Here is a 21,449-nt window from a genome sequence, read left to right as displayed (position 1 = left end):
TAGTGCTATAAATTTAGCCTTTACAAAACATATTACAAATGCTCTCATAAAAGCTAGAGAAGAGAAACTAAAACTTGAAACTTCTATTCCTAGAAAGCTAGAGGATGGTTGGGAGCCCATTATTAAGATGAAGGTCAATAACTTTGATTGTAATGCTTTATGTGATCTTGGTGCAAGTATTTTCGTTATGCCTAAGAAAATTTACAATATGCTTGACTTGCCACCATTGAAGAATTGTTATTTGGATGTTAATCTTGTTAATAATGCTATAAAGAAACCTTTGGGGAGTGATAATGTTCGCATTACCGTTAACAATAACCTTGTCCCCGTTGATTTTGTTTTCTTGGATATTGAATGCAATGCATCTTGTCCCATTATATTGGGAAGACCTTTTCTTCGAACTGTTGGTGCTACCATTGATATGAAGGAAGGTAATATTAAATATCAATTTCCTCTCAAGAAAGGTATGGAACACTTCCCTAGAAAGAGAATGAAGTTACCTTTTGATTCTATTATTAGAACAAATTATGATGTTGATACTTCGTCTCTTGATAACACTTGATATACACTTTCTGCGCCTAGCTGAAAGGCGTTAAAGAAAAGCGTTTATGGGAGACAACCCATGTTTTTACTACAGTATTTTTATTTTATATTTGAGTCTTGGAAGTTGTTTACTACTGTAGCAACCTCTCCTTATCTTAGTTTTGTGTTTTGTTGTGCCAAGTAAAGTCTTTGATAGTAAAGTGAATACTAGATTTGGATTACTCAGCGCAGATTGCAGATTTCTTTACTGTCACGAATTTCGACCTGCCTCTCTGTAGGTAGCTCAGAAAATTATGCCAATTTACGTGCGTGATCCTCAGATATGTACGCAACTTTCATTCAATTTGGGCATTTTCATTTGAGCAATTCTGGTGCCTCAATAAAATCCATCTTTACGGACTGTTCTGTTTTGACAGATTCTGCCTTTTATTTCGCATTGCCTCTTTTGCTATGTTGGATGAATTTCTTTGTTCCATTAATGTCCGGTAGCTTTATGCAATGTCCAGAAGTGTTAAGAATGATTGTGTCACCTCTGAACATGTTAATTTTTATTGTGCACTAACCCTCTAATGAGTTGTTTCGAGTTTGGTGTGGAGGAAGTTTTCAAGGATCAAGAGAGGAGAATGATGCAATATGATCAAGGAGAGTGAAAGCTCTAAGCTTGGGGGTGCCCCGGTGGTTCACCCCTGCATATTCTAAGAAGACTCAAGCTTCTAAGCTTGGGGATGCCTAAGGCATCCCCTTCTTCATCGACAACATTATCAGGTTCCTCCCCTGAAACTATATTTTTATTCCATCACATCTTATGTGCTTTGCTTGGAGCGTCGGTTTGTTTTTGTTTTGTTTTGTTTGAATAAAATGGATCCTAGCATTCATTGTGTGGGAGAGAGACACGCTCTGCTGTTGCATATGGACAAGTATGTCCTTAGGCTTTACTCATAGTATTCATGGCGAAGGTTGAATCTTCTTCGTTAAATTGTTATATGGTTGGAATTGGGAAATGCTACATGTAGTAATTCTAAAATGTCTTGAATAATTTGATACTTGGCAATTGTTGTGCTCATGTTTAAGCTCTTGCATCATATACTTTGCACCTATTAATGAAGAAACACCTAGAGCTTGCTAAATTTGGTTTGCATATTTGGTCTCTCTAAAGTCTAGATAATTTCTAGTATTGAGTTTTGAACAACAAGGAAGACGGTGTAGAGTCTTATAATGTTTACAATATGTCTTTTATGTGAGTTTTGCTGCACCGGTTCATCCTTGTGTTTGTTTCAAATAACCTTGCTAGCCTAAACCTTGTATCGAGAGGGAATACTTATCATGCATCCAAAATCCTTGAGCCAACCACTATGCCATTTGTGTCCACCATACCTACCTACTACATGGTATTTCTCCGCCATTCCAAAGTAAATTGCTTGAGTGCTACCTTTAAAATTTCCATTCTTTACCTTTGCAATATATAGCTCATGGGACAAATAGCTTAAAAACTATTGTGGTATTGAATATGTACTTATGCACTTTATCTCTTATTAAGTTGCTTGTTGTGCGATAACCATGTTTACGGGGACGCCATCAACTACCCTTTGTTGAATATCATGTGAGTTGCTATGCATGTCCGTCTTGTCCGAAGTAAGAGAGATCTACCACTTTAATGGTTAGAGCATGCATATTGTTAGAGAAGAACATTGGGCCGCTAACTAAAGCCATGAATCATGGTGGAAGTTTCAGTTTTGGACATATATCCTCAATCTCATATGAGAACACTAATTGTTGCTACATGCTTATGCATTAAGGAGGAGTCCATTATCTGTTGTCCATGTTGTCCCGGTATGGATGTCTAAGTTGAGAATAATCAAAAGCGAGAAATCCAAAATGCGAGCTTTCTCCTTAGACCTTTGTACAGGCGGCATGGAGGTACCCCTTTGTGACACTTGGTTAAAACATGTGTATTGCGATGATCCGGTAGTCCAAGCTAATTAGGACAAGGTGCGGGCACTATTAGTATACTATGCATGAGGCTTGCAACTTGTAAGATATAATTTACATAATACATGTGCTTTATTACTACCGTTGACAAAATTGTTTCTTGTTTTCAAAATAAAAGCTCTAGCACAAATATAGCAATTGATGCTTTCCTCTTTGAAGGACCTTTCTTTTACTTTTATGTTGAGTCAGTTCACCTATTTCTCTCCACCTCAAGAAGCAAACACTTGTGTGAACTCGTGCATTGATTCCTACATACTCGCATATTGCACTTGTTATATTACTCTATGTTGACAATTATCCATGAGATATACATGTTACAAGTTGAAAGCAACCGCTGAAACTTAATCTTCCTTTGTGTTGCTTCAATACCTTTACTTTGATTTATTGCTTTATGAGTTAACTCTTATGCAAGACTTATTGATGCTTGTCTTTAAGTACTATTCATGAAAAGTCTTTGCTTTATGATTCATTTGTTTACTCATGTCATTACCATTGGTTTGATCGCTGCATTCATTACATATGTTTACAATAGTATGATCAAGGTTATGATGGCATGTCACTCCGAAATTATCTTTGTTATCGTTTACTGCTCGGGACGAGCGAGAACTAAGCTTGGGGATGCTGATACGTCACCGACGTATCGATAATTTCTTATGTTCCATGCCACATTATTGATCATATCTACATGTTTTATACACATTATATGTCGTATTTATGCATTTTCCGGCACTAACCTATTAACGAGATGCCGAAGAGCCGATTCGTCGTTTTCTACTATTTTTGGTTTCGTAAATCCTAGTAAAGAAATATTCTCGGAATTGGACGAAATCAACGCCCGGGGGCCTATTTTTCCACGAAGCTTCCGAAGTCCGAAGGAGAGACGAAGTGGGGCCACGAGGCGGCCACACACTAAGGCGGCGCGGCCCGGGCCCGGGCCGCGCCGGCCCGTTGTGTGGGGCCCTCGTGTGGCCCCCCGACCCGTCCTTCCGCCTACATATATTCTTCATCGCGAAACCCCCGCATGCGAGAGCCACGATACGGAAAACCTACTCGTGACGCCGCCGCCGCCAATCCCATCTCGGGGGATTCGGAGATCACCTCCGGCACCCTGCCGGAGAGGGGAATCATCTCCCGGAGGACTCTTCACCGCCATGGTCGCCTCCGGAGTGATGAGTGAGTAGTTCACCCCTGGACTATGGGTCCATAGCAGTAGCTAGATGGTTGTCTTCTCCTCATGTGCTTCATTGTCGGATCTTGTGAGCTGCCTAACATGATCAAGATCATCTATCCGTAATTCTATATGTTGTGTTTGTCGGGATCCGATGGATAGAGAATACTATGTTATGTTGATTATCAATCTATTACCTATGTGTTGTTTATGATCTTGCATGCTCTCCGTTATTAGTAGAGGCTCTGGCCAAGTTTTTGCTCTTAACTCCAAGAGGGAGTATTTATGCTCGATAGTGGGTTCATGCCTCCATTAAATGCAGGACAGATGACGGAAAGTTCTAAGGTTGTGGATGTGCTTAGTTGCCACTAGGGATAAAACATTGATGCTATGTCCGAGGATGTAGTTATTGATTACATTACGCACCATACTTAATGCAATTGTCTCGTTGTTTTGCAACTTAATACTGGAAGGGGTTCGGATGATAACTCTGAAGGTGGACTTTTTAGGCATAGATGCATGCTTGGATAGCGGTCTATGTAATTTGTCGTAATGCCCAATTAAATCTCACAATATTCATCATGTCATGTATGTGCATTGTTATGCCCTCTCTATTTGTCAATTGCCCGACTGTAATTTGTTCACCCAACATGCTATCTTATGGGAGAGACACCTCTAGTGAACTGTGGACCCTGGCCCATTCTTTTACATCGAATACAAATCTGCTGCAATACTTGTTTTATTGTTCTTGCAAACAATCATCATCCACACTATACATCTAATCCTTTGTTACAGCAAGCCGGTGAGATTGACAACCTCACTGTTTCGTTGGGGCAAAGTACTTTGGTTGTGTTGTGCGGGTTCACGTTGGCGCCGGAATCTCCGGTGTTGCGCCGCACTACATCCCGCCGCCATCAACCTTCAACGTGCTTCTTGGCTCCTCCTGGTTCGATAAACCTTGGTTTCTTTCTGAGGGAAAACTTGCTGCTGTGCGCATCATACCTTCCTCTTGGGGTTCCCCACGAACGTGTGAGTTACACGCCATCAGTCACTGGCCTGCCTTTCCTCGTGGAGGTGCAGCCATGCCGTGATGTTGCTGCTATTCTACTTGTTCTGTTGTGCTACTGTGTTGCTGCTATCTGCTGTGCTATTCGCCGTCTTCTTCTTTGCTATCTTCGCTCCGACCACGGCCCTGCTTGGCCTTGGCCATTGTTGCCCCGGCCATGCCGGTGCTTGCCATTCTTGCTAGATTCTTGCTCTGTGCTTCGTTCATGTTATTATGCTTGCCGGACACTCAAGTGTGTTCATGATTATGGTCTTGACTTGACTACGAGTGTGTAGTCCTTGCGGTTTGCAAGTGCCAGAACAATTGGGTGCTAATTCTTGTGCTCAATTCATGATTATGCTTAATTGAGCATTACTGTGGGCTTAACAGTGTTATTCAGTAATGAATTGATGTGTGCTTTGCTTGTGTAATATGCTCCAGTGGTTCATCAAATGTTTGATGTGCTTCTGGATACAATCATAAATTATTTATGTGATTATCTGTGAAATAACTGTTGCTTAACTGTGGTTGTTTCATTTATATGGTTCATGGATTGATGCCAGGCTTGCCCTTGTCAAGCTTTTGTATGCTAAGGCAAGCCCTGATGATCATCTGATCATCAGTGCTTGATGACTCTCTGCTGTCCTATGGCTTGTGTTTCACTGATGCTCTTACTTGGCCTGTGTGTCACTCAAGCCTGTGCTGGTGCATGCTTCTGCTCACCTGCTGTTGCTTGCAGTGATCATCTAGTTCATTTGCAAGTGTCTGTATCATTGGTTGCTTGTGTATTTCAATTATCTATCTAGTTTGGCTTGATCATATGGATAATTGATGTGAACTGCTCTGCAGTTATGATCATTTTATTAAGTTTGGTAGGGCTAGATGGATGCCAACCACTGGTTGTGTACCCTAGCCCTCCTTTTGAACCCTACTGGGTGATGATATCTGTGCATGGCTTCTTTGTTGGGATTGGTTAAGTGGTTGAGGTGGCCTTGACAGCAGTTCTTGCTGTCCAGGAAGCTCCCACCCCTGTTGACTGGCTGTGGCTTGATGAATGCATCACTGGACAATCCCTTGTTGGATTTTCAGTGAGCTTTGCTGTTGACAAACAGGAATAGACCTCATATGGTCTATCTGTCTGATGGTTTAGCTAGCTGTAGGGTGCTAAGTGAATCTGTGTGGCTAGATAGGAATTAAATCCTTGTTGGATTTCTCTGGTTGTGTCACTGTGTTGACACAACCAGTGTTCCCTGGATGGTTTCCTTCTGGTTATTCATCAATTGCTTGCACCAAATGGCTGGATAGCCAGATGATGATACAAGCAGGGTTCTACCCTCTTTTGTTTCTGTGACTTGTGCATATGCTGGATTAGTATGAGCAAAACCTTGCTTGCTCATGATTTATTGGTATACCTCACTCCAGCTCCTAGAAAAGTTGTTGGTGTAGAGGTTTTGCTTCTGGATGATTTCAGTGCTTGCCCTGCTCCTCCTGGCTAGCTTGAGCTTGCTCTACTCCATCCTGTGCTGGTTCACAGTTGACAGTTCTTGGTGAAACTGTCTCTGGATGATTTCTGGTGGGTTGCTGTTCTTCCTGTTCTAAGTGTTCTTGTGTTCTGGAAGCACTTACCCAGCTGCTGATGTCGATGAACTGTTAGGGTTTACTGTGGAGGTTTTTATACCTCCCTTTCATTGCCTTCCTGGTCGACAGCTTGGCCTGGCAGGCTTGTGGTGACTCACTGGCCTGTGTGTGTTGTTGGGCATGCACACTGCCTTGTGAGCAGTCTTGTTGTGTGTGTGTGCAAGTGCTTGGTATATGGCTTGGTTCTAGGCTGGGAGTGGATCAGCTCGGCAGCTTTGGTCATATCCTCTCCAATTTCATTTGATTTCTAACCTGCCAAGTGGCTATGCCACTTGGCATAACTTGTGTTTGTTGTGATTATGTGCAGGGGTCAAGATGATGATCAAATGGACATGAAGATCATCAAGCTCAAGTGTCTAAGGAAGATTAGCTTGTAGTTTAGGATAGATCATTGAATTGTAATTTCCTTTTCTTTTCTTTTTCTATTTTTTTCCAATTCTTGTAATATGTTGTATAATTCCTTTATTTCAATTGTGAATAATAAATACAATGTATAATGTGTGATAATCAATAAAGCTCAAGGTTTTCTCTAATGAGCTTTACTTATTGTTTGCATTATTCATAATGTGTATTATTATTACTTAATGAATTTCCTCACAATTGAAATATATGTTATTTATTTAATGTTTGAATTTGAAATTCAAATTCAACTTTGGAGTTGAATTCAGTTATGCAACTTAAATTTGAATTCAATCATGCAACTTAAGTTTGTGTTGCAATATCTCTTCTCTCTTCTCCAAAACCCTAATTTAGTTGAATAAGAGCAAGTTTGTCGCACTCTCGAAACCCTAACCCTGTAAGGTGTCGAGAGAGAAACTTGTCCCCCTTCGATGCAGTTTTGTTTTAAAAGCGCGAAATTTCCCCGGAATTTACGATGCAATGCACATCCCTTTCTAAAATCTACCCCTCGATCGTCTCTAAACCTGGGACATTACAGCACCATCGCTTTGCCACCGTGGTCCTCGGTGGCCGTCTTGACATCAGCCATGGCACCAAGGAGGAAAGCTGCGGCAGGAGCCGGCATCATCGCGGCGAACACGCCCGCCGCTGGAACTCGATCTCATGGCCCTTCTGTGGCAGGAGGCCTGGGAGCTGAGCCCCGCGCGTGGCGCACTAACACCGTGGGGGTGTGCCGACCCGCACGTTGGACCAAGCGTTGCGGCTCCACCTCCACCTCAGGCGGGCGCTCAGACCAGAGGAGGTCCTGTCGAGCCCGAGGTCCCACCATTTGGCGGCGCAGGAGGCGTCGCCAATGATGACCAACTTTTCGGTGGTGCAGGAAGCACCGCAACACTGATGTCCCTTCTGGTGGCGCATGAGGCACCACCGGCGGGGGCATCCCATCTGAAGGAGTTGTACCCCCTGGGGCAGAAGGTGTGGATCCCATGCCGGGGTCTTGAGCGCGCCCTCATCCATCGGCCGCCCCGGATCCCGCCAGGGGCCGGCAGGCCGCACCTAGTGTTAGTCGCTCGTCCCAGCCCCACCGTTCAGGGAACCGTACCTTGGCAGAAGCCCTGGCTGCTACCCGTGCCCGGACGCGGTACCCACCCTCGCCTGGGACTCCAGAATATGAGGCTTGGAGGGAGGAGCTCCACGCTCACTTGGAGTTCGCCCGACTTCACCAAGACTCGGCCCACGCCCGCTCTCAATCCTAGCAGGGACCTAGGCGTGGGGCCGAACGCACTCCGACCATCGCTTCTAGGCGCGTCCTAGACCCCGCCCCTTAGCCCCGCCCTCGGGGCACGGCCGAGGACCTGGGGACTGCCAGGACTAGAAGGGAAGGAAGGGGTGAGTGCCCAGCGACGAGACCCTTGGGGGCTGGAGCCCCAGACCCGCGGATCTGGATCGCGCCTCGGTTGGATCATCTGCCGACCCCTCGCGTCGGCATGCAGAAGACCGCCGCGGCGCCTCCGTCATGGCCAACGAAGCACTCGTCCGGGAATACCTGCAGGTGATGCGCCCGCAAGCCGCGGCATCAGCCGAGCCCAACTCGGAAGGCGTGGCTGAGGCGGGAGCTTCTACTTTGGAGTACGGGGCGGTTACGTTGCTTACACTCCTGCCCTTCGGTAGGTGGCATGGCCATCCAAGTTCCGGCCCCTCGTCTATGTCAAGTTCGAAGGCAAAACCAACCCCAAGGAGTTCCTGGCCCTCTACACCACCGCAATGGTTGCGGCCGGGGCCAATCAGAAGATCATGGCCAATAGGTTCCCCATGGATCTGAAGGGCACGACCTTATCTTGGCTGATGCACTTGCATAAGGAATCGATCGGTTCATGGGCGATCTATGTGTTTGCTTCGTCAGCGCGTTCCAAGGGGGTTTAAAACGCCCTAGGACACTCATCCAACTGCACTCCATCGTCCAGAAGGAGGGCGAGGGGCTGCGTGACTTTATGTTGTGTTTCTCGCAGATCGCCCACATCATTCCAGAAGCTGAAGATGCTGGTATCATTGGCGCGTTCATGATGAACGTGCGCGACAAGAAGATGAGGGAAGAACTCGACATGCGCCCCGTTAGAAACACACACGAGCTTTGGGCCAAGCCGGCCTAGTAGCGGGCCATGTCCCTCGCTAGCATGGCCTCCGCCTCGAACGCAGCCGAGGGCGGCCTCCTCTTGCTCCCGATTCTCCCGGCCCACCCACGGCTGAGCCTGCCGCCGCCTCGCGCGACGCACGGTGGATTGCCGTCGGGGACGACATCTTGTACGCCCCCTCATGGCGAGTGCTTGGGCATTTGCTCCTCTGCCGCCAGGCCTGGCGAGGGTCGGCGTCCTGCGGGGTGGTCTCGAACGATGTGAGCAGCGCTCTCTACTCGTCTCTTACATCGACGGCCTCCTCTTTGCCGAAGCTATCGAGGGCGTCGATCTCGGCAGTGGTTAATGATGGAGCGACTCGAGGGACGCTCGATCGCCCTTCAATGCAACGGCAATGCGCACCGATGCCTCCCCATGCCCTCCCGGTAGGGGCCATACAGCGAGTCCTCGCGTAGGTAGGCGCTCCGCCTCGAACTTTGCCAACACGTGGAGGTGCGCTGCGTCCGGATAGCGGGCGCGAGCCATGGAGGCGATGCGCCTCCAGGTGCTTTCATGGTCGTCTATGGTTTGTAGGCTTAGGGGTTGCCATAGCCGAGTCGGCGGCGTCCATTATAAAGCCTCCCGGCGAAACAGCCACTGCGCACGTGAAACGGCGGCGGAGCGCATCAGATGGAGATGCTTTTGGGGAAAATTTTAATTAACAAGAAAGAAGTCCAAATACCCCCCCCCCCCCCCCGAACTATTAGGTTCGGGATGCTAACCCCCCCCCCCTAAGTATTAACCGGGGCATATGACCCCCTAAGTATCTAATACCATTCAAATTACCCCCTAGCACCGGATTGACTATTTTGTAGGCGGTTTTGGTCGACGTGGACATTGGTTTGGTCGAATCCCCTCTCTCCAGCGCGGTCGCCCTTCTCATCTTCTCTCTGTGTCGCTGTCGACTCCTCTCCCCCGCGCCAATGCCTCGATTGAGCCTCGTTCGAGAGCGGTCGCAGTCGTTGTAGTTCGCTTTCTCGTCGGTGGTATCTGGATCTGGTGCAGGCAAGGTCGCGGGCTGCCAGGCGAGCTCAATCTGGTGCTGGTGGGCTCGTGGGGCGACGCCGGCTCTCTCGCTTCCTGCCGTCCGACCGCCGGCTCTGATTTTCAGTGCATATCGATGGTGCAGGGTGCAGGGAGGAAGAGATAAAGGAAGCTGCTGTTGAAGCTTTAGTGAATAACAATGAAGATTTAGGCAACAATTTTCTTATGATTTCTAGCGGCTGATAAATATGTGTAAATTGTATCTTGTACTGTTGACAATGCAATGAAGTTGGAGGAGAATTTTATCTGAAATTATGTGAAAATGTGTATGCAATTGTGGGTCAAAATTTGACAGGTGCAGCCTGCCTTACTGAGCAGAAAGTTCCCAGAGTTCTTTGTGAATTCCACTTGATGATAACCAGTATGGATAATGTTTGTAAAAGGAAAAGCTTGACTGTATGGAATATCAGACGAATATTAAAATATGGAAGCACAAGCACTAACATGTTTACAGGCAAGGTCATGTTAGAAAGGGTGAAATTTCACCTGGAACCACATCATTGGTCTCAATATAGAACAGCTGTGAACCGGTTTATATTCTAGTCAATTTAGTGTACATATGTTTTCTATAGGAGGGCTACATTTTACATGCTCTGTCCCAGAAAGCCATAGGCATTTTTTGGTTGAAGGAAATCTTCATTTCATTGAGTTCCAGATATTCAAAGATAGTTTTATCAAGCAACACATCGACTGTAAGATTCAGTAACCTAGCAGGTCATGAAAAGTACAGCTACCTACCAGAACTCTGCATTGGCTCTTCAACTAGGAAACACTTCATCCCTAACTGATTCAGTCATGTACAGGAACCAATCCCAACCAGATTCTTCAGAGTGAGTAATTTATTCTCGAACTGAAGTCTAAGATGAAGGTGACCATTAGGGTCACAAAAAACAGAGGGTTGAACAACAAGCACTGCCCTTGGTTTAAACACACGCGGCTGTGAGTTTCAACAACCATCAGGTACCACAAAATGGCGAGTACTGGTATGCTCATGGCTGTCAGTTTCACGTATAAACACACACGGCTGTGAGTTTCAACAACCATCAGGTATCACAAAATGGCGAGTACTGGTATGCTCATGGCTGTCAGTTTCACGTATAAACACACACGCCAAACTGGCAATAAACACCTGCATCATCTGAATTAGACGTAGTCTACCAAGTAACCCAGCTAACACTCACACGACCGAAACGCTATCTCTCTAATTCACTCCCTCCTGAATGTACTGAAGAACTGTAAAAAACACAGCCTTTTTCCAGTCTTCGTCAGCGGGAGAGAGGAGCATAGCGATGGCGATTGGCGAGAGAAGAGGAGGGGCCCGGTGTAGGAACTCGAACAGACCATGCCGCCCTCCAGTCGTCAATTTATGCCTCCAATCATGGGACCTCGTCGACGGCGGAGAAGTGCGAAGCTCAGATGCGAGAGAGCGACGAGCGTGCTGTGGTGCGACCGGGTTTGACCGACCAGGTACCGTTTGGCTAACCACACCCACATGGGCCAAAACCGCTTGCAAAACAGCCAATCCTGCATTAGGAGGTAATTTGTCTTGTATTTGATACTTAGAGGGATCATATGCCCCAGCTAGACCTTGTTTGGTACTAGTGTTTCAGTGGGGATTAGTGAGAATAATACTCTAGAGTATTGGGTAAATCACTGCTGTCACCCAATCCCCACAAAACCTCATCCCCAATCCACTAAGTAGGAATAGAGTATTGATGATTGAAAAAATTATACTAAAATTTGGGAAAAGTGGGAGTAAGTTGGAATTAAACTCGCTCATACTCTATAGACCAAACATGCATTGGAGATAAGTGGGGATTTAAAATTTGTAGCAGATTATCCCGCTAATTCCTACTATAACTCTAGTACCAAACAAGACCTTAGTAGTTAGGGGGGTTAGCGTCGCAAACATGATAGTTAGGGGGGGGCATCTGGACTTCTTTCAATTAACAATGATGTCTCTAACTGCGCATCAGATGGAGATGCTGTTGGGCACGCCGCGGCAGGTGACCCCCGGTGGCGAGCTTGGCGCCAGCAGCTCGTACGGCAGCACCCCGGCCCCGCACCGGTTCCTCCTCCCGTGGTCGCCGTTGCGCCCCTCGATCGTCTCCTCTGCTCGCCGCACGTCGGCCACGAACGCCAGGTGCGCCGCCACGGCCTCCTCGTCCCCCGTCCACGGCTCGTCGCGCCCCTCGCCGAGGTACTCCTCGTCGGGCGAGTGCGTCGACAGCGTGTCCACCACCGCCATGAACTTGGTCGCCTCCAGCACCCCCGGCATCGCGTTCAGGAAGAACCGGTGCGGGTCCGCCAGGAACATGGCGTACTCCGCCGCGTCGCGCTCCGGCTCCGGCAGCAGACGCCGCATCAGCGGCGGCCGGTTCGGGACGTACCCGCCCAGCGGGTACTGCCCGAAGTTGAGCGCCGCGTGCTGCGCCGACGCCAGCCAGACCAGCGTGGTCAGGATGCCCACCAGGTCGCGCGGCGTCGACAGCGGCGGCCACCATGGCGCGTCCCGGAGGTCTGCGTGGCCGACGTGGATCGACTCCTGGTACCACTCTTGGAGCTCGTCGTCGTTTTGGACCGTGCCGGCGTCCGGGTAGTAGAGCTGCACGTACGACTCCACCCAGCTGCCAATGGCAGACCACAGCAGAAGCCCGTCGTTTGCGTAAGGGTAATCATCGATCAGAAGCCTGATGCCATGAGGCTGGCTGGCGTCCTCCACAGCCACTCCCCTGAGAAGAGTGCCAAAACAAGAGGATGTCAGCCATCATGGTGAACTGAAAGTAGAAATCTTTCTCAACTGCAATGTCTGCCACTGATTGCGTGCCTTCGGAGGAGGTCGGCAGGGAGGCCCTCGAGGTCGAAGCGCCAGTGACTGCGGTAGTAGGCGGAGGCGATCTCTCCGGAGACGGGGCCAGGGGTGAAGCACGACTCAATCACCCCTTCAGCGTTGATCAGGCTCTGCCTTGCAAGCGCGTTGATCTCCAGCGTGTACCTCATGTGAGGATGTAGAAGCTTGAAGATGGGGTGCATCGCGCTCATACGCCGGTGTGCCGCCAGGATGAATGGTTCCATTATGGCATGCGTTCTCAACCTGAAAGATACATGGTGAGTACTTGCTGAATCATATTGTTGTTAAGGGGTTACTCCACTTGGAGACAGTTGAAGCAGCAATGCACTGGCATTACTCAAATCAAATGCATGTTGAGCCTTGACAGTTTATTCTGCAATTGTGCGCAAAGTATGGGAAAAAAAGATCATACCAGTGATTGACAAGCTGATGAACACCAGCGTCATTGGAGCTAACATGAGCCTTGCCAAGCATCCAGATCCAGTTGGATGTAGCATCACAGGGAGGAGTAAGGACCTTGCTTGGCTCAGGCTCCCCTGACTGGCTTGGAGGAAGACAAAGCTCAATAGCGATTGGCTTCAACGTGCCAGCTTGAGTGAGGAAGAAGATTGTCCGGGTTGCATATGCTTTCCGCCCCTGTATTGCGTTGATCCGGTCCAAGAATGGCATGTACACATCATGGTGGTCTATAATGAAAAGCTTCTCCTTGTCCATAGCCTTTGTTCATGAGGTATGATCAGAATCAGCAGAAGATGACCATTGGTGCATAACTGAGGATAGATTAAGACTGTTTAGTATGAAGCTACCTCTTGTACTGTCAGTCCATTGAGATGGCCAGCAATGTGCTGTTCGGTTATTGATGATTCTGGTGGACCATAGATAGCAGGATCCAGCTTGCTCACTGGTGGGAATACCTATTTCCATGTAAGTGCCCCAGTTAAGTATTTATGTAATAAAAACAGGTATGATTACTTATATTGATCAACCTAGAAGTACATTTGTATTGCTAATTTCACAAAGGATCGTGTATTTTTTACATTACCGTGAGTCTCTCAATACTAACTGGGTTTATTCCTGCAATAGCCTGCCGCCCAAACTCATCATCACGGAGCCATGCAAACTTGTCCTCTGCAGAACGGGGGTCACAGGATTAAAGGGACAACTCTGATGGATCTTGGAGCTGAACAAAACATTTGGTGATGCCACACGAACGCCAAGGAAAATTTGATGAACTTCACTTACTGGAAAGGATGCTAGGTGTGTCATAACGAAGCATCCCTTCGCTTGACTCCTGAATCTTTTGAACAAGTGGTATTTTCTGGAACAGATGCTCCTGGAGGCCCAGCTTCAGCCTGAGACCCTCCTTGTAGAGGTTGTCCACGTGGTGGAAGCCTTGGAAGTTGTGGGTATCAGCTGAGACTGTTGCAATCAGCGACGGGATTAAGGTGTGCAGTACTGCTCGTAGCCTGCCTGATATGAAGGCCCCCTGTTTCAGCTCCTCAAATGTCTCATCACGAGGTACATATATTCGATGTGGTTTCTCCACTCTGCTCTCTGATAGCATGTCTGCACCCCAAGTAGGCACATCGTTAATTCTGTATGTCATGAAATGTCAAATTGTTCTATCTGAAAAGAAAATCATCACGACCACTTTGTAGTAAATTGTATGATTACTGGTCTTTGGAGTCACAATTGAGAATGTTATACAGTCCAAAAGAATTAAGAAATGTAATGTACCGACACTACAGAAAAACTAACAATTATTGGGGATGATATCAAATAACACTACCAATTAATTTGAATTTTAGGTAGCATGTGCATGGACATTTCATGGCAGTTACTAAGACTTGACTGTACACATTTACAGAATGAGAAGTCAATTTCACGCACTCCACTGCTTTCTTGTAGAGTTTGCAGTCACCATACTATAAGAAAACGTGGCATGACTAAACAATGTAACACAAATGTGCTACTGGACATATGGTCATGTACTTCCTACCTAACTAAAATGTTCAGTACTTGTCAAGCCTCATGACTCAGAAGAAATTGTCGTGATCCTGGTATGAATGTTGAACTATCCTTTTCTGATTCAATTTGGCAGCTCTTGGTTCTTTATTCATATAGCGCGTGGAATAGATTTTGCAGGCATATGAGAAGATCCAACTTTCAGGTCTTGTGTAAAGCCATATGTGTTTTTTTGTCAAGTTAGGACCCCATCTTGTGTAAACCCAGTGGTGAAGAACTATTTCTGAAAATGACATGGCCTTTGTTTAAATAGAATTGGACAAGCACTGGTAAACATAGTTGGACAATAACATGCACTCCTCTGACTTTGCCCAAATTCTGTTTCCCGTTGTCTGCTACAAATTTTTAATAGAAAAAAGAACTTACTAGTATCAGTTGGTGGGCGACCAGTCCGACATCGTCGTGGGTGAGGGATTTTCTGTCCTCCAAGGATTGGCCTGATGAACTCTTTCCCCCGGTCTGGATTTCCCAAATCATCGTACATTGCATAATCATATATTCGGTCAGAGATCTTCCGAACCCCTGTACCATCTCCTCTCAGGTCTTTCAGCTCCTTCTCTCTTATTGCTCTAAGCCCGGGGGGTGTTTGAGATGGTAAATATGGCTGCATGAGATCATCCATATATACATTATTGCAAATCTGGTACTATAAACTCCCAGTGATTGAGCTGAACATTAGGAAATCACTGTACTCATAAGAAAAATCAAGACCAAACCATTTTAAGCTTAAACACAGCATAACGGTTTTGTCAATAAATAAAAGGCAGCATATGGAGACCAGAACTTGAGTTAGACTTACACATTGCCTTTTGAATGGTTATTGACTAATTTTAAACTGTAAAAAATCAACAAAGCTATATATGACTTTTTTTTAGGAGGAAACGTGTAACCACATTGATGCCCACTAGGTTCAAAGTAGTGGGATAGTGCTAAGAGATTGTTGTCGTACAGGCCATAGATATGCTCTATTTCGGCCTAGCCCAAACGCCAGGCATGCCAACAGCTCCTTGACAATGGCATGTCTTAATCAGAATCCATGTCATGCCTTTAAACTGGCCTCCTCGTCCTGCAGTTAATGACCTCCTCTTTTTTTCCAGACCATATCTAATGGCCTCCTCTCTCCCTCTATCGACATCACAGACAAGGATGCACGACCAACTTTAGCAGCCAAAAATAACGATTAATCAAGGCATGATTGCTACTATGTGCACCCGGTCAAGACGATAACTCAATGCTACCAAGGTTTCAGAAGTCCATGCCTACCTGAACCTGAACTGAGAAGAAGAATGAAGAATGGTAACTACCTACCTTGTTGCTGAAGAAGACCCTCTTGTCCCGAAGCTCCCCGGTGGTCTGGACCCAGGAGTTGCAGGCGAAGTAGACGGTGCCGCACGGCAGCCCGCTCTCGATGACGATGCTCTCGAGGAAGAACTCCCGGTGGTGTCGGTTGGCGACGAGGACGGCGCCGGGCTCGCCGAAGTCGGCGTCCACCGTGAACTCCGCGGTGTACACGACGTGCTCCCCCTTGGCGCCCTGCTTCTGGCACCAGTCCTTGATCGACGCCCGGCCGCTCTCCACCGGCTTCTCCGTCCCTGCAAATCATGGTGCATCGTCATCAGCCATCACGTGGCAGCGGCTCCATACACGTGGAGGAAAAGTTTAGGAGTGGAAGAAAAGTCAAAATCTGGCACTGCATAAGCTTTCACTGGAATAATTGGATGGAAAGATGAGCATGCTGATTGCAGTACTGCAAAGTGATTCTGATTGATTCATTTCAGCTTTCCAAATGTTGGCCAGTGATTTCTTCATTCTCCAACCTTCAAATCTTTTGGATTTGCTGTCTTGTGTAAGATGTCGGCAGCAAAGGAAATTAAAAAAAACATGTTGGAAGTAGGTCCAAATTTTGTCCACTTCGTTGTTTATGATGGGAAGAATGGTTCTTTGAAAACGTAGTGGGAATATCCTAGTGCAAACACCCATACATGCCCATATCACAGACAACACTATTGGAGATTCGATGATCGTCTGCACCTAGTAGTTATTTAGCATCTCCTGGTCCTGGGCTCCTGACTGAGTGGCTGGCACCTACCACCGGGACGCAACAACTTTTGCATATCTAGTTATCTACTAGCTCCAAATAACTTGATCAAGGATCAAAACAAATCTAATGTATTGCGCGAACTGCTATGATTGAACAACTCGATTGAGGAAGTCAACTCGGCAAAAGCTAGCACCAGTCCAAGGAATGAATGGGAGGAGAAAGAAGGAGAGGGAGGGAAAGGAAAGATGCGGTGGTCGATGCTTACTGGGATGGATCTTGGTGCTGATGAGCTCGAGCACGACGCCCCGGCCGACCATGTCCCAGAGCGCGTCGAGGTGGCCGGCCACCGCCTCCTTGAGGTCCTCCTTGTGCTTCCGCCGCACCGTCAGCGCCGCCCTCACCGCCACCTTCCCCGGAGGCGGCGGCCTCCCCGCCGCGGCGCCATTCCCGGCGGCCGACGCCAGCCTCGGCAGCTCCTCGCTCACGGCTGCCACCACCGTCACGCCGCGGCCAGCCGGCTTCTTCTTCCTCCCCGGCCGCCCCTGTTCGTTTTGCTCTAGCGGCAAGAAGCAGAGCTCATTCCTGCTCCGGCGGGGCTGCAGCCTGGTGGTCGCCGGCCGCGCTAGGCCGATGAACTCCCTGCAGGAGGCGGCCATGCTGACCAGCTTCGGCGCTGGCGCTGCGGATCTTTGATGTTCCTGGCTGGCTTTGTTTAGGTAGGAGGAGCTAGTGAGAGGAGGTGACAAAGGCGAAGTATAGACATAGTTAGCCTCAGGGCGAAGAGTCGTGTGTGCCTTTTGTCTAGCCCTGTTCGTTCTTTATATATTTGCAGTCAAGCGTGAACGGAGATATGGAATGGACGCTACCAAGTTGCAAGTTTGTTTTTGACCGGACGAGAGAGACGACCACGAGACGAGTGCAGACTTTTTTGGGCTCTGAATGTCTGAGTCCTTGCTTGTGCTGATGACAGGCGTTTCCAAAGCAGAATAGTCACGTACTTGCACCGACAACGAACGGTTTGCACCACGGAAGAACAGACTTCTTTTAAACTTAAGATCAGTTTTGGTCCTTAGATTTGGTGCTTCTAACAAAGGACAATTTGGCTAAGCATAAGTGGAATGGATACCAAAAGTATTGTTTTTGTGACTCTAATGAAACCATTCAGCATTTGTTTCTTGCATGTCCTTTTGCTAAAATAGTATGGCGCATGATCTATTTTGCATACAACATACTTCCCCCGTCTAATATTACTAATATGTTTGGCAACTGGTTAAATGGGGTGCGGAAGGAACATAAAGTCATAATTCGTATTGGAGTTTCAGCTCTGTGTTGGTCTATTTGGAGATGTCGATGATATTATTTTAACAAATAGAAGGGGACTAATTTTTTGTAGGTTATTCGCCGGGCTACGCACTTTATCCAACTATGGGCCTTTCTCCTCCCGGAGGATCAGCGGAAGGATATGGTTACTAGATGTAATGTCCCAGGTTTAGAGACGATCGAGGGGTAGATTTTAGAAAGGGATGTGCATTGCATCCTAAATTCTGGGGAAATTTCGCGCTTTTAAACAAAAACTGCATCGAAGGGGGACAAGTTTCTCTCTCGACACCTTACAGGGTTAGGGTTTCGAGAGTGCGAAAAACTTGTTCCTTATTCAACTAAACTAGGGTTTTGAGAAGAGAGAAGGGATATTGCATCACAAACTTAAGTTGCATGGTTGAATTCAAATTTAAGTTGCATGATTGAATTCAAACCTAAGTTGAATTTGAATTTCAAATTCAAACATTAAATAAATATCTCATAATTCAATTGTGAGGAAATTCAATAAGTAAATTATAAATATTAAACAATGTTGTAGAATAAAAATAATAAATAAAGCTCATTAGAGAAAACCTTGAGCTTTATTGATAATCACACAAAATACAATGTCAATTACAATATCCAGAAATGAAATATGAATTTACAACACATTACATGAATTGAAGAAATAGAAAAAGAAAAAGGAAAATTACAAATAATTGAAATGTCCTAAACTACACAAGATAATCATCTTGAAATGGTTGATCAAGATGACCTTCTTCATCTTGATCATCTTCTGGTTCCCCTGCACACAAACACAAAGAAAGCAAGTTATGCCAAGTGGCATAGCCACTTGGCAGATTAGAAATTAAATGAAAAGGGAGAGGATATGACCAAAGCTGCCGAGCTGATCAGCTCACAGCCAAGTCCCAAGCCAGATGCAAAGCATCAGGATACACACACACAGCCTGCTCACAAGGCTGTGTGCATGGAGCACAGCACACACACACAGCTAGTGAGTCACCCAAGTGTGCCAGGATCAGCTATCGACCAAGAGAGCAAAGCAGAGATGGTATAAAACCTTTTCCACCGCCAGAACTAGCTGTTCATCGACAGCAGCTTCACTGGGTAAGTCACCAAGAACACAAGAACACAAGAACAACTACTGGTGTTCAATCTATTCCACAGTCACCAGAAACAATTCAAGCATCAAGCTCACAAGGAGGAGCAGGGCAAGCACAAGCACATCACAGAAGCAAATCCTCTACACCAACACCCATTTCTAGGAGCTGGAGTGAGGTATACCAATAAATCATGAGCAAGCAAGGTTTTGCTCATATAAATCCATCATATGCACAAGTAAGCAAAGTGGGTAGAAACCCTATATGTGAGTCATCATATGGCTACTAGCCAAATTGGTGCAAGTAAACAAGAGGAAAACCAATAGGAAGGCACCCTGGGAACATTGGCTATGCCAAACCAGTGGCATAATCAAAGACATCCAACAAGGGATAATCCTATCTAGCTAGCCAGATTCACTTAGCACCTATGGCCACTACACCATCAGACAGATAGACTATCAAGTGTCTATTCATGTTTGTCAACATCAAAGGCATCTGGCAACCAAATATGGTCAGGCCAGAGAGCAATTGTCCATACACATCAAGCCAACAAGGGGTGGGAGCTTCCTGAACAGCAAGAGTTGCTGTTGAGGCCACCTCAACCACTTAACCAAACCCAACAGAGAAGCCATGCACGGATATCATCACCCAGACGGGTTCAAAAAGGAGCTAGGGTTCCCAACAGATGTTGGCATCCCTCTAGCTCAATCAAATTAACTGTAAGATGATCACAACTGTAAGCAGTTCACATCATTTATCCACTCAGCCAAGCAAGGCAACACAGATAAATGAATATACAAGCAATAGATTAATCAGAGCCTTGCAAGTGATCCACTGGATCATTGCAAGCAACAACTGATGCTTGAGCAAGCACCAGTACAGACTTTGGTGTCACACAAACACCAGGATAGCACCAGACAGGCAGATGCAGTAAGTAATCATGCAATCAACAAGCAGGTAATGATCATTTGATCACCAGAGCCTACTGGAGCATGCTAAAGCATGCTAGAATCAATTCTAGTACCAACACCTTAACAATATGAATTAATCAGCCACAGGACATGAACAAATATATCACAAATAATTAAATCAGTCATATACAGGAGCAAACCATCCAAGGATGGTGATATCTTGTAGCAAGCATGCTCAATAGGGCATTAATATGAACAACAACACAGGGGTTAGCCCATCAGAAACACTGGCACTTGCAAATTTGCAAGAATTGCATACTGCAATCAAGCCAGGGAAGCATACATCAATACACTTGAATTATGGCAAGACATGAGCATCACAGCTTGCTCATGAGCAAGTATAGAGGCAACACAGAAGAAGAAATAGCATGAACATGAGCATAGGATTAGCAGCACAAGCATAAGCTAGAGAGAGGAGAGCATCAGTACAAGCACAAGACTAGAGCGAGGCCATGGCAAGCGAGAGCGCGACGGCAGACACCCAAGGGCCGGCGCGGTAGGCTAGGACGCAGCACATAGCCACAGCAGCATACCACACCATGGCATCTCCATGAAGAGAGACAGCAGTAGCTCAGCTAGGAGGAGGAGTAGAGAAAGAAGAAGGAGGGGAGCACTTACAGGCGTAGCGGAGAGAAGCACAACCATGGCGGCACGGCGGCACACGCCGGGCGAACGGCGGCGCCAGGCCAAGCCGAGCCAGGCCATCACCTCGTCGCAACGCCAGCATCACTACGGCGGCGCCACGGCGCCAGGGACGCCGGTGAACGGCGGATCTTCACGGATCCATGCGGCCGAGGTGCAGCAAGGTTGGGGGCGAGCAGGAACGGCGGCGAAGCGGATCGACGCGGACCGGATGGTGCGCCGTCGAACGGCGGTTCCGATTGGCACCCATCTCGCCGGCGGGGATGGCCGGTGGAGGCCGAGAGTGATTCGGCGGACGGCGCGAGCGACCACGGCGTCGCGAGAGAGAGAGGAGAGGTAGGGTTTCGCGAGGAAGAGGAGAAAGGGGTCGGTGCGACCGACCGAGCCCAAGTGTGGCTCGGGTTAGGGTTAGCCGCTGGGTCACCCCGACGAGGTGGGCCTGAGGGCATTTTTGCCATTTCACAATTTCCTTTAAAACCGAAACTTTGAAAGTAATTTCCTT

At 47.1% G+C, this 21,449-nt stretch overlaps 2 protein-coding genes across 2 annotated transcripts in view; both read right to left on the bottom strand.

The window, feature by feature from the left end:
* LOC124694380 (altered inheritance rate of mitochondria protein 25-like) overlaps positions 1–7,410 on the bottom strand; it is a 15,283-nt gene extending 7,873 nt beyond the window's left edge. The window contains exon 1 of the mRNA XM_047227373.1: positions 7,324–7,410. Coding sequence (XP_047083329.1) covers positions 7,324–7,410 — 87 coding nt within the window. The remainder of the gene's footprint in view (positions 1–7,323) is intronic.
* Positions 7,411–11,865: 4,455 nt separating this feature from the next.
* LOC124701207 (probable lipoxygenase 6) lies at positions 11,866–17,665 on the bottom strand. The gene is made up of 9 exons (XM_047233259.1): positions 17,180–17,665; positions 16,182–16,465; positions 15,240–15,477; positions 14,091–14,414; positions 13,891–13,976; positions 13,655–13,762; positions 13,261–13,565; positions 12,825–13,091; positions 11,866–12,729 (listed from the first exon to the last, which is right to left on the bottom strand). Exons 1-9 carry the CDS (start codon positions 17,568–17,570, stop codon positions 11,970–11,972), a joined length of 2,763 nt encoding a protein of 920 aa, XP_047089215.1. The 5' UTR covers positions 17,571–17,665; the 3' UTR covers positions 11,866–11,969.
* Between the last annotated feature and the right edge of the window lie 3,784 nt (positions 17,666–21,449).

Source organism: Lolium rigidum, chromosome 3, assembly GCF_022539505.1.
Source record: "Lolium rigidum isolate FL_2022 chromosome 3, APGP_CSIRO_Lrig_0.1, whole genome shotgun sequence".
Taxonomy (NCBI): domain Eukaryota; kingdom Viridiplantae; phylum Streptophyta; class Magnoliopsida; order Poales; family Poaceae; genus Lolium; species Lolium rigidum.
This window is presented reverse-complemented; position numbering and strand designations above follow the sequence as displayed.

Coding starts and splice junctions, on each gene's coding strand:
- LOC124701207 (XM_047233259.1), bottom strand. CDS start 17,570: ATGGCCGCCTCCTGCAGGGAGTTCATCGGCCTAGCGCGGCCGGCGACC. Junction 13,763..13,890: donor TTAGTATTGAGAGACTCACG/GTAATGTAAAAA, acceptor ACATGGAAATAG/GTATTCCCACCAGTGAGCAA. Junction 13,092..13,260: donor CATCAGCTTGTCAATCACTG/GTATGATCTTTT, acceptor TGTATCTTTCAG/GTTGAGAACGCATGCCATAA.